The sequence below is a fragment of the Pagrus pagrus genome (assembly GCF_965226575.1).
Source record: "Pagrus pagrus genome assembly, chromosome: 21".
NCBI lineage: Eukaryota > Metazoa > Chordata > Actinopteri > Spariformes > Sparidae > Pagrus > Pagrus pagrus.
The window spans coordinates 18,433,257-18,448,682 of record NC_140208.1 but is presented as its reverse complement, the minus strand read 5'-3'; the positions used below and the strand labels follow the sequence as shown (position 1 = coordinate 18,448,682).

General features: G+C 42.1%; 2 protein-coding genes across 5 annotated transcripts in view; one reads left to right on the top strand and one right to left on the bottom strand.

The window, feature by feature from the left end:
- The window catches only part of arhgap22b (Rho GTPase activating protein 22b), a 36,835-nt gene extending 31,831 nt beyond the window's left edge, over positions 1-5,004 (top strand). For both annotated transcript variants that reach the window (XM_084343068.1, XM_084343069.1), the window contains 2 exons: positions 44-1,088; positions 1,805-5,004. In XM_084343068.1, the coding sequence (XP_084199194.1) occupies positions 44-1,088; positions 1,805-2,027 (1,268 nt within the window). In that variant the 3' untranslated portion in view covers positions 2,028-5,004. The remainder of the gene's footprint in view (positions 1-43; positions 1,089-1,804) is intronic.
- Positions 5,005-5,831: 827 nt separating this feature from the next.
- Positions 5,832-15,426, bottom strand: part of mapk8b (mitogen-activated protein kinase 8b) — a 34,188-nt gene continuing 24,593 nt past the window's right edge. For 2 of the 3 annotated variants that reach the window (XM_084342930.1, XM_084342929.1), the window contains exons 9-12: positions 14,235-14,359; positions 12,948-13,011; positions 11,543-11,620; positions 10,961-11,102 (exon numbers count right to left, since the gene is read on the bottom strand). In XM_084342930.1, the coding sequence (XP_084199056.1) occupies positions 11,086-11,102; positions 11,543-11,620; positions 12,948-13,011; positions 14,235-14,359 (284 nt within the window). In that variant the 3' untranslated portion in view covers positions 10,961-11,085. Of the gene's footprint in view, positions 11,103-11,542; positions 11,621-12,947; positions 13,012-14,234; positions 14,360-15,426 lie in introns of all 3 variants that reach the window. The other variant, XM_084342931.1, reaches the window with a different exon arrangement.

The window sequence follows — 15,426 nt, the reverse complement described above, 5'->3', positions numbered from 1 at the left end:
CCAAGTGTACCTCAATGATATCCTCTCTGTCTGTGATCCGTAGGCACCTCTCTGGTTCAGCACCTGATGACAATCCTCATCAGGGAACACATCCGTTTGTATTCAGGGAGGGACCAGGAGGGACTCATGGCACCCCAGACAGAGCTCCCTCTCCAGGGACACCAGCTCCAACATCGCAGCCTGGGAGCCTGGATCTCAGAGGAGGACCTCCCCAGCTGCCCGGTCTCCAACCCCGACCAAGAGCTGCACAGCAGCGCCTCATCTCTGGATGCCAAACTGTGCGCAGCCGTCACTCCCACCCAGACCCCAAACCTGAACCCAGGACCAAAACTGGGGTCTTCATCAGGGAAAGGAGAGACGCTGGTCAGCCCGAGTAAACAAGCCAAGACCACTCCATCCTGGAAGTACTCCTTCAAAAGCTCTTCAGCCCCTCGTTCACAGACACAAGCCAAGCAAAGTAGCAGCGGCAGCTCTGTGGCTGATAACACTAGTGTATCTTCTGGTGGGGGAGCAGGTGGAGCTGGTGGTGGTGGAGGTGGAGGTAACTGGCTCATGAACGGTTTGTCCTCCTTGAGGGGACACCGGCGCACGTCGTCAGGCGAGCGTTCTGCCCGGGATCGTGACTCCACTGGCTCCTCGCAGAGACTTTCCACCTACGACAACGTCACCTCCTCCTCCAGCATGGGGAGCGTCCCGAGTGTATCCAGCACACCGTGGTCCACGTCCTCCTGCGAAATCTCCGTCCCTGACTCAGGAAGTGAGCCCTCAGCGAACCAGAACTGCGGAGTAGGGGCTGAAGGTGCGGACAAAGAGGAGTGGATGGAGAGCCAGAGGGAGACGGACAGGGGAAGGGATGGAGGGACGACGACAGACCCGAGCTCTGAGCAGGACAGTTGCGAGGCCATGGAGCTGTGCAGTAGCAGCGCAGCCTGCAGTGAGAATGGAAACATGGCCACGGCAGCAGGGGTGCCGTCCATTGTCATGTCTGAGGACGGAGACGGGACAAATCTAACACTGAGCAGCTTGGTGGAAGGACTGAAGGACGAGTTGAGGAAGCAGAAGACTTCGTATGAGACCAGGATCCAAAAGTAAGTCTGAGTTTGTCACAACAATAATATGACTCTAATGCTGAATACTGAATACTTTCATTCCTCTTTTAAACTGGCACTAGACACGTGTTTTGCCTTCATGTCTTATATGAAGTAAATGTTGACTACACAATGGAATGGATATAGAATAATGACACCATCAGTGTTCAGCCTGGCTCCACATAAACCTCACTTTCAATATGCAGTTTTGTCTGCTGCTGCCATGAATTCTCCTTCCAGTCAGTCCGGCAGCCTGGCACCATTTCTGTCTATTTGCTTTCACGGCCATTATTGACTAAATGAATAAATAAACTCACATTGTGTCCTGTGTTGTCAGTACAAGCTACTCTGTGGAAAACGGAAAGCAATCTAGTTGTCTGCAAAAGCAGAGCCAATAATAATGCCACTTGGAAACGCTAGAAAGAAAAGCATGGATTTATTTCCTACAGTAGTGCTGCAGACACCTCTATGTGCCTGGATAATGTCCAGTACCCAAAAGAATTTCTATTCACACGTCTCAGAACCAGAGCAAACATCAAAACTATCTTAGTTTTATGAGGTAGCAGTAAAATACGAGAGTTGTTTCTTCTTTTGTTGTTGTAATGTGAGTGGACTGGTTCCTCGCCCTTTGGTCCTAACCTTCGCTGTGTATCCAAAATGTAAAGGTGAAGTCACTGACCTCCGCCTTGTGTCCGTGTTGTGCTGCCTCCCCTCAGACTCGAGGAGTCCAGCGCTGCTCTGTGTGCGCAGATGGAGCGTCTGGAACAAGAGATGGAGCAGGAGAGGAAGAAGCAACGCATGCTGGAGATCAAACTACGAAACTCGGAGCGGGCGCGCGAGGACGCGGAGAACCGCAACCGGCTTCTGGAGAAGGAGATGGAGGATTTCTTCTCCACGCTGGGAGATCTGGCCCTGGGTGCGAGGACTAGTGACATTTGACACGGCGAGGCCACATCAGGGTTTGTAATTTCGAGGTTAGGTGTCTTACAAGGGCTCACGTCCTCCGCGGTGCATCAGGGCGTTCCTTCAAATGAAGAGTCAAAAAATAAAATAAAGGAACTGGACAAACCTGTGTGCATTGAGGACAGACTCAAACTGAAAGGTGGAGATGAAGGATGCAGATATCAAACTGGAAGTGACTGTCTCCATCTCCACGGAGCACCAAGTGGTTTTGACTTTTGTACGCATGCTTGAAATGGAACGTTAAGATGAGAAGATGAGTCCAGTGTTTGTCTTGTGAAGGCAGTATTTTAACAGTGCAGGTGTATGTGATGGTGGAACATAATGTAACTTCTCTGCATTCTCTATACTGGAGAGCACTGACTTCTTCAACCACTATCGTACAAGGACACGACCAGAATGGATTTTCCTCCTGAAACAAGACTCAATAGAGATGTTAATGCTGAACGCAGACAGCTGACTGATTTCTATCTGTATCTGATATTAATCTTTAAGGAATACGTGCTGCATTATGGGAAATACTCTTGTTTGCTTTCATGCCAAGAGTCAGACGAGAAGGTTGATACCAGACATTAGCGGGGTTCTTTTTAGGCAGCGCTAGGCTAACTCTTTCGACTGTCTTCTACCTTTTCGTTAAGCTAGGTTAACTGGCAGCTTGCCGTGGCGTCGTCATTTACTTACTAGCATTTTATATTTTGTTTATTTGTTATTATAACAAAGATTTATGGGAGTTCTAACTTTTATGCAAAGCTAACTTTGGCCTTTGCTTTAGCTTAATATTTAGCAGGGTTCTTTAAATTTCAGGCAGCGCTAGGCTAACTCTTCCCACTTTTTTCCACCTTTATGTTAAGCTAGGTTAACCGGCAGCTTGGTGTAGCTTCACCAACTTTTTGATATGTTATATCTTGTTTGTTCAGTTCATAAACTGAAATGTAAGCTGCTGCTTGCTGTCTCCTTGTGTCCAGTTTTTATGCGAGGCTAAGCTAATTGCCTTAATCCAGCTTCATACTTAGCGTATGAAGCTGGAGTAGTGGTATCAATCTTCTGGTGTTGATCTCAGGAAGAAGGTGAATTAATGTATTTCTTAAAATGTCATGCTGTTCCTTCAACTGTACGGTCAGTTCAACCAAATTACAAAAAAACATGATTTCTCACTTGCCTGTTTTGGAAGCAAGCTACTCAAATGTCCCTCTTTTTGGACAGGTTTTTAAAATATGAAGAGTAGAAGTTTTACTTTTTCTGAACAGATCGCTGAATTTGAATTTTTCTCAAATGTGGTTTTTAATACTGTGAGCACGAACAACAAAACTCGCCTCCTTTTAAGTTTGCAGCTGAGATCTCAGACAGACCTGGACAAATAAAACCCAAATTATTTGCATGGCTAGAAAGAAGGAGGGGTGATTGAGAAAATGAGTTTTTTGTGAATCTGAGTGAACTGACTGTTAATTAAACTGTGCAATGGTGGCTTTAGCAGAAGTTCCTTCACTTGCATTTATCCTCCTGTCCTCTTTTTGTACTGCAGGCATTTGTTTCCTGGATGTTTAACCGTAGAATCACGTTTGTATTTCATAACACAGAAGCAGGTTTAGACGACTACATTTCCCAGTGACAGGTGGAACCTCTGCAACAGCTGCCTCCGTACTCTCTCATCCTCAGGCCCTTCCAGTGCCTCTCTCGTCACCATCTACATGGTCTCCATTTGATGGCAAAGCCTCAGTCTTGGGTTAACTCCGACCCTCACAGATGTCAGTATACCTTTAAATGTACAAACGACACAACAGGGACAAATGAAGCATTTTCAACTTAGCGCATGCTGCCTTGAACACAGGCCACGTGGCTCAGTAGGTGAAGGCCATTTACAGTACACAGTTAATACCAAAGCTGGACCGCCTCAGCTGTTCGCTCACTAAAGATCAGAACGGCCTGCCTGGAAGCCATGTTGATTTTGGCACATGAAGCTTGAACACTGCCCTCAAAGAAACAATGGAATTTCCTGGTTGTGCCTTCAGGGAAGTGTTTATAGGAAAAAATGTAGTGTTGCTTGCTTGTCCGGAGATGTAGTGCATATATTCGCGCATAGTCGACACAGTGGCTGCATTGTACTTTTTTTTGTTTGTTTGTTTAAAAGGCAAACTGCTGAAGATGAGTAACTTGATCTCCCTTAGAAGGTGCCAATTTTTGTGAAAGTGAATCGTGAATTGAATGGAAGTTTTTGAATTGAGAATGTATCCTCGTAGTGAATGTAACGTGTTGTTGATGAAACCAGCCCCGTGAAAAAACATGTAAACCAGGAGAACAAAAAACAATAAGTCGCTGATGGTGTTCAGTTCATCCAGTTCTGCAGCCCGTCGCTCTGACTTCAGTTCTTATCAATGCTGGACATGTGATGTATTATGGGATGTATCACGCAGATGTGCATCACATCAGGAAGCTGTGATGTGCTGCGTGTGGATCTGGTCCACTTTCCAAAATGAAGAGTTGCAGATGTCTCCCCTGTGAGAATTGCATGTGGTTACATTGTTGAAAATGTCTTATCACCAATCAGAAGAATGTCCAGAAGTGGGTTCAGACACACTTCATTCTTAAAGGGCACGACAGACAGTATAATTACAAGTGAAAGTGTTTTTGGTTGGACAATGTGACTGTATTTTTCCTTTTTATATTTTATAAGAAACATGAAGCTGTTGTTCCATTAACCTCTTCAGTTGCACAGGTTTACACGGTAATCGTCCTTTTTGACTCGTCATGATCACAGTCGACAGTATGATGGTCGAAATCTATCGCAGGTTCTTTGATTCCAACAGATGCATTTATTTTCCTTTATGTGTGTGTCATGGCAAAGGCTCAATGTTTCTTACTGCTCTGCTGATCATCTATGGTGCTTATTTATTATGGATTTCCACTATTGTAATGAATGGACATGTATGGGAATAAAGGTGAAAAAGATCATCTGTGAGACATGAGTGAACCTGAGTTCTTGGAGTATGTAATCAAGTGTTTCGCTCAAATAATCTAATTGTTTTAAAACAAGGACAAAGAGCCTCATAGGTGCAATGTGGAAGAATTGGCCACCTGTCGAACTCAAACAATTGGATGGTTAGCTCAGATAGCCACATGGCTTGTTTATCAGGCCTCCAGAGGTGAGCCACACCTCTTGACATTTAGCAGATGCTTTTGTCCAAAGTGACTTACATTAATTCCTACACTGTTTTGTGGTGGCTGCCATGCAAGGTGCTGACCAGCACATCAGGTTCAGTATCTTGCCAACCACCGACACCTTGACATGCAGACCAGAGGAATCGAACCAGTGACCTTCTGGTGACATGACGCTGGCTCTGCCCCTGAGCAACAGCCGCCCCGGCTTTAGGTACATAATGGTATTATTAGAAAGAATGGCCAAGGCTAGCCAGTTAGCATGCTAACTTAAGTATCTGCAACATAAACGTCTGTAACATTACATCAAAAGTATAATTTCTTCACATTGTTGATAATTTATTTTTTAAAGTTCTTGGAAAACTGAATCTTGTTTAGTTCTAAATTTCTACACATATTGAAATGGCCGACTAATGCCTGTTCTTATTCAAACATTTCTTTAAATGCTGCACCTGCCGGTCAAATTAGAGACTACGAGTACATCCCATAAAACCCCGAAATACATACACGGGGCTCCTTTAATGAATCATGTGCTGTAACTGGTGCCATCAAGGTTCAACTTCACTAGACTGAGCAATGAATGTGATGTGATTTATTACTACAGGAAAAAAAGAGACACACAACAATAAATCAAAGTGTATTTCTTTTATTTGCAGTACGTGTTTTTTAACTTTTTTTTTTTTTTTTTTTAAGATGTGGCATCATCAGATCCCAGTGCATGTATTCTAGTAGTGCACTTCTTCGTTGGTTGCGGTTTTTGGGACGCGCAGATCCAGGAATTCTTAAAACTACTTGCATGGCTGGATTCACTAGCAAACATTACAAACCAGCACCATACATATAATGATTTCTTGTAGGTATTTACTCATCTTTTTTGTGTTTATTAACATTATTGTCCTTACCGCGTCTCAAATCAAAAATCTGTCGGCCACGTTGCAACTGCGAGAACTTCCCGTCTCGGCATCGAACCCTGGCCGACAGATTTGGTTTGGCGCGGGTAAGTCTGATTACGTAACATCATGACTATAAACAAGTCACAGAAATAAAAATTGATCTTATTCATAAAAAAGGAAAACATGGATTGACAGTACCAAACATTTTCTTTACCTTCAGGAGACAGCTAACAAAGGCTAGGCCCATCACATACTACTAGCACAGTTTGCTGAAGGTATTGCACATTTAGTTTAAAAACAAAACAAAAAAAAAAAGAACAAAAAATACATATAACAATTCTCTTACTTCTAGGTGAAGTATACATAATGTACAAAACTAGAAGTCTGTTGAAACCAACAAATAGTACACTTTCAAATAAATAAATAATGGAATCTGTTATTCACACGTCTTCGATAGCTAATTCTGCAGGCGACTAAGTATATGCAAGAACTGGCAGAAATTCAGCGTGAGGTAGTTCATCAAAGCCGACTTAAATCAGAATGACATTGTTTGGAGAGATGCAGTAATTATAAAAAAAAAAAAAGCAACAACAACCTAAGAAGAAAAAAAAGAAAATACTCCAATTAAAGCCCCTAATGTTGGGCTGAGAAAATTAAGAGCACTTTAGACAACAAAGTCTTTTTTTTTTCTGATTGGTAACTTTAGCTAATACGACAAATGGGCTAATATGACAAATGGATACACACCATGGATTTTCTCCCTTCTTACAGATGTGACGCTGCTCAAGTCTTTACCTCTTTGTTTATCAAAAGACTACTGCACGTTTACGTTTTTTGCGGTTGGAATCTACAATAGCTGACTGCAGATTGAATTTAGTTTTGTAATGTACAGTTTCCTCCACTGCACTTTACTAGCAAGCTGTTAATGCTCGATAATTAACAAGCTCTTCCTTTTCAGTTCTCTAAAAAGAGAGCAGGATCCGATGGCACCAGCTGTTCGTAAGTTTAAAATTCAAATTAAAGTGTTTAAAAAAGTGGACATTTAGCATCACAACACTAAAATGGGTTGCACCACATAAACTAGTTCTTATATAGAGATTAGCTTGTTGTTTCAATATTAACACCCAGTGACTGCTGGGTTTCACTGATGCATAGCCACTGTTAGCATGTTAAATGTTAACCTTTGTTTAGCTAACTGACAAAGCTAGCATTACTTTGATAATATATTAAATATTAACTGTGGCGCAGCAAACTGTCAATGCTTACATTAGTTTGCTCATATATCCAATGTTAACTGTTCCAATGTTAACAATTGACAAAGCTAAGGATTTCATGCTAGTTTATTACATTTAACTTTTGCATATTGACATAGCTAACGTTTGCTTGCTAATATATTAAATGTTAAATGTTGTTTAGCTCATTGAGAAAGCTAATGTGTGTTTGCTATTATATTAAATGTTAACTGTTGTTTAGCTCATTGAGAAAGCTAATGTGTGTTTGCTATTATATTAAATGTTAACTGTTGTTTAGCTCATTGAGAAAGCTAACGTGTGTTTGCTAATATATTAAATGTTAACTGTTGTTTAGCTCATTGAGAAAGCTAACGTGTGTTTGCTAATATATTAAATGTTAACTGTTATTTAGCTCGTTGAGGAAGCTAACGTTTGCGTGCTAATATATTACCCGTTTAGACTGAACAGTGAAAGAGGTATCGTTATATGGTCGTTGCTCTGAAGTACACTTGTATAAATGTGTAATACCACAAAAAAACACAAAATACTTCAAATTAGAAAAATGTTTAGCCATTAATGTTAGACTGAATGAACCAAATAAAACTGAGCAATACAGCGTAAAGAGAATATTTCTCTTATTCTAAACTGCATGTATATTAATTCTGAAACACACGTACTCCATTTTTTTTACTAAAAGAAAACCTACCATCATCTACAAAGGAGTTTAATATATTGTTTGACCGACTTATTATTAGTTATTTTTGGAAGTTATTCTTCAATTATGCTTCAATAAATTCCATGTTACATTTACATTTATTTTGATACGAGTTCTAGCAAACCAATTTACCCATTGCTAATGTTTTCATGGGCTCAGACATTCATTAAGTTTTAATGGTGCAACCCGATTCACTAATTCACTAGTTACAGACTAGCTATTTTTTGTACTTAGGCAGGACACACACCCAGTAATGGATTTACGAATAGCTGGTGCAAGTCCAGAACAGATGAGCCACAGTGTGGCAGTATGAGAAATCAAGTCATTAAATAAATGGTTCTGTCCGTGTTCAGCCTCACGTATTTGGCAGACGAGTTGCAGGTCGAGTACAGCACAGAGCTACAGTAGCGTCATGCTACAAACTTTTTTTGCAACTTTGCTTTGAGCTTCCTAGAAAAACGACCTAATCAGCGACCGAGACAGGTTCTAGACGGACACGGTAATATTTATGCCTCTGCTGCAAACATCCACGACACCTGCTCATGATCCATGACAGCCCAATACATCCCAACCCTGCCTCCTGCAGAGAGGAAGTTTAGTTATGGAAACATTTCTAGCAGGCAGAATGGGCGCTATGATATTCATGATATTCTAATTTTAACAAACCTTTCGCTTTGATGGTTTTAGGCTAATATAGCTCGTTTTAGCTAACCATGGTTAGAGCATTTTTTCAGTTAGTAGGACATGTGTTGATTAACTTAAACATACAAGATGAATTAGCCAGGAACACTGTGGTTGTTTGGTTCTGCCTCTGAGATATGTCTTCAGAACTAAAGCATCGATCTACACAACAGTCACCAGTATCCGAACCATCACAAAATACTGACAACGATGCCAGTTCACTCTCTTAGTTTGATCCAGCAGTTGAATTTCAACACGTCCATCTTGTCAATTCTTCTCTCCGACAGTCATCACATTAAATTAGTACTCAAAGAAAAGCCAAAAAACTGTTATTAACCTAGATTTCGGTTGCTGTCACTGCAAAGAAACGCTTCTTTTTTTACTTTGATGAAAGACCTTGATAAACCTGCCTCTTCTTCTGAAATGACTCGAACACGTGCTCAAGCATCTCAACGCATACGTCATCACCTTCTTACCCTGCAAGACACCACAGTCTCCCACTCAAAGGGTCAAAATCAAAACAAGTAGAAAAATATACAATACATTTGTGAGAACTACAACCCCATCATACATTATCGGTTTGATATGGAAACTACTGTTGTTATCCAGACGCCATGAAAACCTACGTGAACGCGCTTCCTCCCAGGTACTCAGGAATGAATGACAAACAACAGGCACTTTTCCTTTCCAAGCTTAAATCAAAAAAACACTCAAAAAGGGCACGATTATTGCATACCGTAAGAAGAATTTGTTTCTTTTGACTCTGGTTGTTTGTGCTGCTAAGTTTTAGCTCCTTTGAGTTTTATTCACAATTGCAGGCAAGTCTGGTACACTAAGAGTTTTGGCCATGTTTGAGAAAAATCACTTTCCAATTTCCAAATTCAGAAAATAGTACATTACTAATAACAAGATCTGGTAGACGTCTTTCCACACGGTTCCATCAGGCTGCAGAATCACTATCCCTCCATCGACACGTTCTCAACACCACATTTCCCTACATGACCGAAGCACATTCTACTAACACCGTCACCGATTAAACAACCCCCCGTACAAACTCTCGATAAACCTCCCAAAGCGCGACAAAATAAAACATTCTCAAGTCCCGAAACTGTCAAAAAGCAAAGCCAGTGGACAACGTCAAAAGAGCTCCGTGTCCTCCAAAGCAAACACCACCACTCCGGTTCATGTCCCACAGCCTGTCGCAGACAAGAGGAAGAGGTTCTTTAAAGCACTTTAAAAAAATACAGAAGACAGTCATCAAAAAAAAAAAGCTCCACGTTATCTTGCGGGACCTCACTGTGCCGTTATCAATCCCATAGCTGAAATGTAGAAGGTAAAAATGAATCACATGGTGGAGTGAAAATCATTTTGAAGTCCCATCGTGTCTGAACAGGAAGTGAAGAATGAGCAAATTATAAAGCTTTCATTAAAATTTTAACAATGTAGGAAGTAGTAGTGACTCACAAGAAAAGAAGGTTTTTACAAGTAAATCTACAAGATCTCAGTCCAGACGAACGGATCTGCATTTCAGACAGTATCCACGCGACGTGAGATAAAACAGAAGGGGAGTACTAAGACCGTACGTTCGTCAATTCAATTATGTTTCGATGGCTCACTGCAAACTTGTATCGAAGATAAAACTACATCTACCATAAAATCTGTACAAACTCAGTCTACATTTATATGGCAAGTTGTAAAAGCAGTAGCTTACAAGTGAAACGAATGACTTTCAACAGAAAAATAGATCACATTAAAACATTTTACAGATATTTCTTTAAATTCTCACTGTCGGTTAATACAAACCGGAGCATCGTGAAATCATAAAAATTCTCTTATCATCATCTTAGGTTTCTGAAAAAATTAAGAAATGCCACAATAAATTACAGCTAGGACTCAAACCAAAAGAAATCCTAATTTTAAAAAAAGACTAAAACCGTAATAAAAAAAGAAAAAGAAAAAAAGATCTGTCCTTTCAGAAATCAAAATGTTTCTCAAACAGCTAGCTGGCTAATCGCTACACTACTAAAGACAAGCACAGAGAGGAGGAGGAGGAGGAGGGGGAGGAGGAGGAGGGTGGGGGTTTAGGGTGGGTGGGGCCAGGAGCCAGTGTCGGGCTAGTGGTCTTGGATGTGACCAGGGAGCGAGGCCAAGCCCAGGACCAGGAGGAGGCGGAGATGATAGTCATCTGCAGCAGCCCAGGGGGGCGGTGGCTGGAGCGGCAGCAGCAGCGGCGGCGGTGGCGGCGCTGGCCGTCTCCAGGCTGCTGTCGGTGTCGGTCAGGGTCGGGTCGGTGGACATGAAGGAGTCGTTGGCGGAGGAGGACGTGGAGGCGTGGTGCTGGTGGTGCTGCTGGGGGCTGCTGCTCACTGTTGCACCTGTGCTATGAGGAACAGGGACAGACCTGTGGTCAGCCATCGGAAGTGAACACGCAGCACGGGCTGCTGAAAGTCTGACAGTATGTGTAGCTGCTATTTCAAGGTAAAATAGTTACACAATGTTGCTTTAATAATCAGGTGAGACGTGTAGATTTATGCTAAACCTAAGCAGGGTCATAACTCAACACATAGTTAGTGTTTAACTAGACATATTAGTGTGCTAATGCTGTCAGGGTCCTGCCCACATACAGCAAGATTACATTTGAGGAATTACAGTAATTAAGTACAAAGATGAGTCCAAGACTGGAATACACTTTAACAGACAGAAACATGATTACCACATGACAGGCAGAGCTGTAGCAGTTTGTAAAAAGAAGAAAAGGGAATAATTTAAACATGTTTACAAGCTCACTTACACAATCTCTCTCACATAAACTCCACTAACCTATGGACGCTGGCTGTCCCCTGATGACACCGTTCTTTGTCCTCTCTTCCCAGTCCAACACTTCTTTGTATATCAACTCTGCAACAAACAAGTCACAATCAGTTAATACAGAAAAAGGGGAGGAAGAAAAAAGCCTTGCACAGTGAACCTGTGAGCTGCTGTCATCACTGTCAGCACTGAGGAGGAAGTTTTAAATGGAGCGTCCGCATGAGGGAGGCACCTCCTCTCCTCTGGTGTTCCCCAAGGGTCACGCTCACTCACGGGTCCACCGCCATTATTAGTTACATGTTGCATTTACGTTGTGAACAAAACATCGATGTCTGTGCTATGCAGTTCTACGCTGATGATACTGCACAAAAGTCTCATACTTTTCCTTTTTACAAGATGTTAAGTGTTGTATCTAAAACCCATTTTACACTGGACAAGAAAACCCTCTAACACCTATTATATTATATATTATATTATTTGCTTGAGTTTGAAAGAGATGCTGTAGCAATAGATGGCTTCCATGCTTGTCAGGTGCCTGATTGCTACTGCGCATGTGCAACTCTCAACAGAGATTAGAGAGAAGCAAGATGTCTCACTCCTCAGCAACTTCCTTTATCAGCTCAATGTGCCGAATTCAGAATATTATTGATTAGGACATTTCTTAAACAAGTTTAATGCCTTCTGGATGCATTCTGATGAGGTTATAAACCTCTTTCACACTAGACAAAAAACCCACTAACACCTGGCTTCAGTCTTCAATCAGAAAGTGTACAATCTGCATTCATTCCTGGGTCAATCGACTCTGCAGTAGTCATGGATATTTATCGGCTCCAGGTCCCACAATTTTCCCCTCTTTTCCAGTGCGATACTATGACGCACGTCTAAGCAGCGGGCACTGCAGCACAAAAAAGGTTTTCCTGTCTGTCTCTATTCAAGCAGCAGTCACAAGGTGAACAATATCAAAAAGTAACCACCGCAACATTGTGACTGGGCTCACTGTTCCTCATTCTTCATGAAACAACAGAAAAAAGAAGAAACAGCAAGGCAAACTTGTCATAGACAGAATTTGGTCATTTTTGTCTTTATAGACTACTAAGAGGTAATCTATGCTTCTATTTCATCACAGCTAAACAATCTAGTGTATTAATCGCAAAATACCAAGAATACAGGAACAACGATTTGAATCTATAATGTATGAAACACGGTCATCAGCTATTTAAATGAGTGAAATTAGGATTGTGCATCAAACAGTAGTGCATATATGAGTTCAGAGAGGAAAACGTGCATGTCAGCTGGAGAACAAAGATTAAATGTCCCGTATGCTGCAAAGCACGAACACAGACCGACCTTGTGCAACACATTACAAAAAGTACTTTTGACAGCGTATCAAAGAGGAGCAACAGAGGATCCGTCCTACCTTTCCACTCCTCCACTGTGTGCTCCCTCTCATCCAGCTGCTTGTCTGTGATCACGGGTGGTGGCTGGAAGAAGACGACAGACACATTTGTTATATTTCAGTAAGCTCATTGAAAACATGAGCAACAAGTCCACACATATCACCCTGCCAATATTACTGAAAAAAAAAAAAGACTTACATTCTTTTAGAGAACAACTTCTACTTGCAGGTTTCACAATGACCTTTATTTTTACAAGCTAGGAAATGTTTAACGTCTGCTGTGCGTGTTTTCATTCCAGCTAAACACTACAGCTGGTGAATGATGAGTCAACTCAAACTAGAGAGCTGCAGTAGCTCCCGGCTTAAAGTGAAAACCTACAGACTCAGCTAATTGATAGCACAAGATAGCAGAGGGAAACTGCTGCAGTGAACCTTCGTCTCATTAAACCCACTTAATGCTGATTTGTTTTCTGCGTTGGACTGCACAAACCTCTCCAGGAACACACCACAAACCTCGAAAATCAAATTTATCGCACGCACCGAGCTGGAATAAACTACCTCAGCGCTAGCCCTGGGATAGAGTTATCCATCCTCCCCAGAGTCCGGTGGAGATGTGATGCATTTATGCAGTGTCAGAGCATCAGAGCAAGATCTGTGCACAAATCTGCACCTTTCAAGGCTGAACTGTCAGTTCTGAGGAGTCCTTCATGCCACAGAGGAGGAGGAGGGGAGCAGCAATTCACCTCGACTTTCAATTCGCTGATCACAGGCCAAATCAATTTGCACTGGCTGACTCATTGTGATTCCAAGGAGTGTGAGGTGGATTATCACAAAGCATACAGACACTGTTGTGTCACCAAACACAGACTGACAATGCATTTAACATGCAGAGCACAACTATTCTTTAAAGAGGAGAGGACATGGATTATTTTAATAACGTATCGAGGGATTTTAAAGTTGTGCATTATTACATTTCTATGTATTCTACTTGTGTCCGTGTCCGTGTCCGGCAACAGTCAGAACAGTTTTGGTTATTTAAATTTCTGAGTTCATGTTTTTCTCTGTGCTCTTCTGTGGGTGGGCCTCAGCTGGAAAAAGCTGATGGCTCATATGTCTCTGCACCAAATCATAATTCATCAACATCTGAATCAAAATCTTCAGACAGTTGTGTGGTTGTTGTTTTAGGCCAAAAGGCAACAGTCCATCAAATCTGATCAAATCACACAGACGCCAGAGATACATTTTGAAACCGAGCGTTCGGGGGCTTTTAAAAGAGTTGAAATTAATTATTAATCAGTGAGTGCTTACCGCCTCCACTTCAGTGGGGTCATACCACACGTTGATGTAAGGGTGCTGGAGAGCCTCGTCCACCGAGATCCGCTTTGACGCGTCGATTACCAGCATCTTGGATAGAAGGTCTCGGGCTTGGCTCGCTGGAAAGACATTGTGGCAGAAAAAGAGAAAATGAATAATAAATGTAAAACAACATTTAAAACAACCAGATTTATAAGGCCCCCCCTCCCAAAAGCCCAGTCTGCTCTGATTGGTGACCTCTCACAAGCCTGAGCAGGCAGCACCCACCACGTTTCTGCATCAGTAGTTTTTGCAACCACGGCCATGCTGGGGGCGTGAACTATTTCAGTTATTTGAACTTGTTTTGTGGTGAAAACCTATCAGGAGTAAGGGCTCCTCTCTAATTGGTTTAATTGTACCAGCTGGCTCAGGATGATGTCACAAAGAAGCATGCAGGTTTCCAGAAAGTAATGTGAGCTTGTTTAAAGGTACTCTTTAAACTTTTCTTTTAAACACAGTTGTTTACTTTCAGTGTTTATCAACAAAACACATTTTCCCTATCGTTGGCACCTCAGAAACATTTTATCTGCTTGTGAGTGCTCCTGCCTATAAACACTACTCCACAGCACTACTAGTGGTCAAAAGCTATCCGGGGCTCCTTTAAACTTTCCCTTTTAAACCGAAGCCACAGATAGAAAATCAGGAGCATCTTTTTTTGGGCTGTGTTTGGGGCTTTCAGGACATCCGTCGTGATTATCATATGTTCTTTGTGAAAGCCAGCGTGGGCTCTCGAAGCTCTCCGAGCCAAATGTGAACATCCAACACATGCAGTCTAAGAGGAGCACTTCAGGGGAATACACTCTTGTCACACTCCTGCCTCTGTAAATTAATGAGGCCAGAAAAAGATGAGCTCCGTTGTTTTTTGTTTTTTTTGGGGGGGGGGGATTTTTTTGCCACATCTCGCAACAGCTCCACAGCGTTTCGCTGTGCGTCTTCCTGTCATCTTCTCTCCATTTACACATGAACACGCTTGAGGTAAATTCCTCTTCACAGTAAACAAGTTGGTCCTGAACTGTCAGCTTCCGTAATAAGTGCTTAATCTCAGGCAGCCACTGAAAAGTGATTTGTCACTCGGGCTTTGCTGTCAGTAGATGTTTGTAAGGCTGCAACACAAACTGATGCTATATGGGGGAAAAGTTCATCCTGC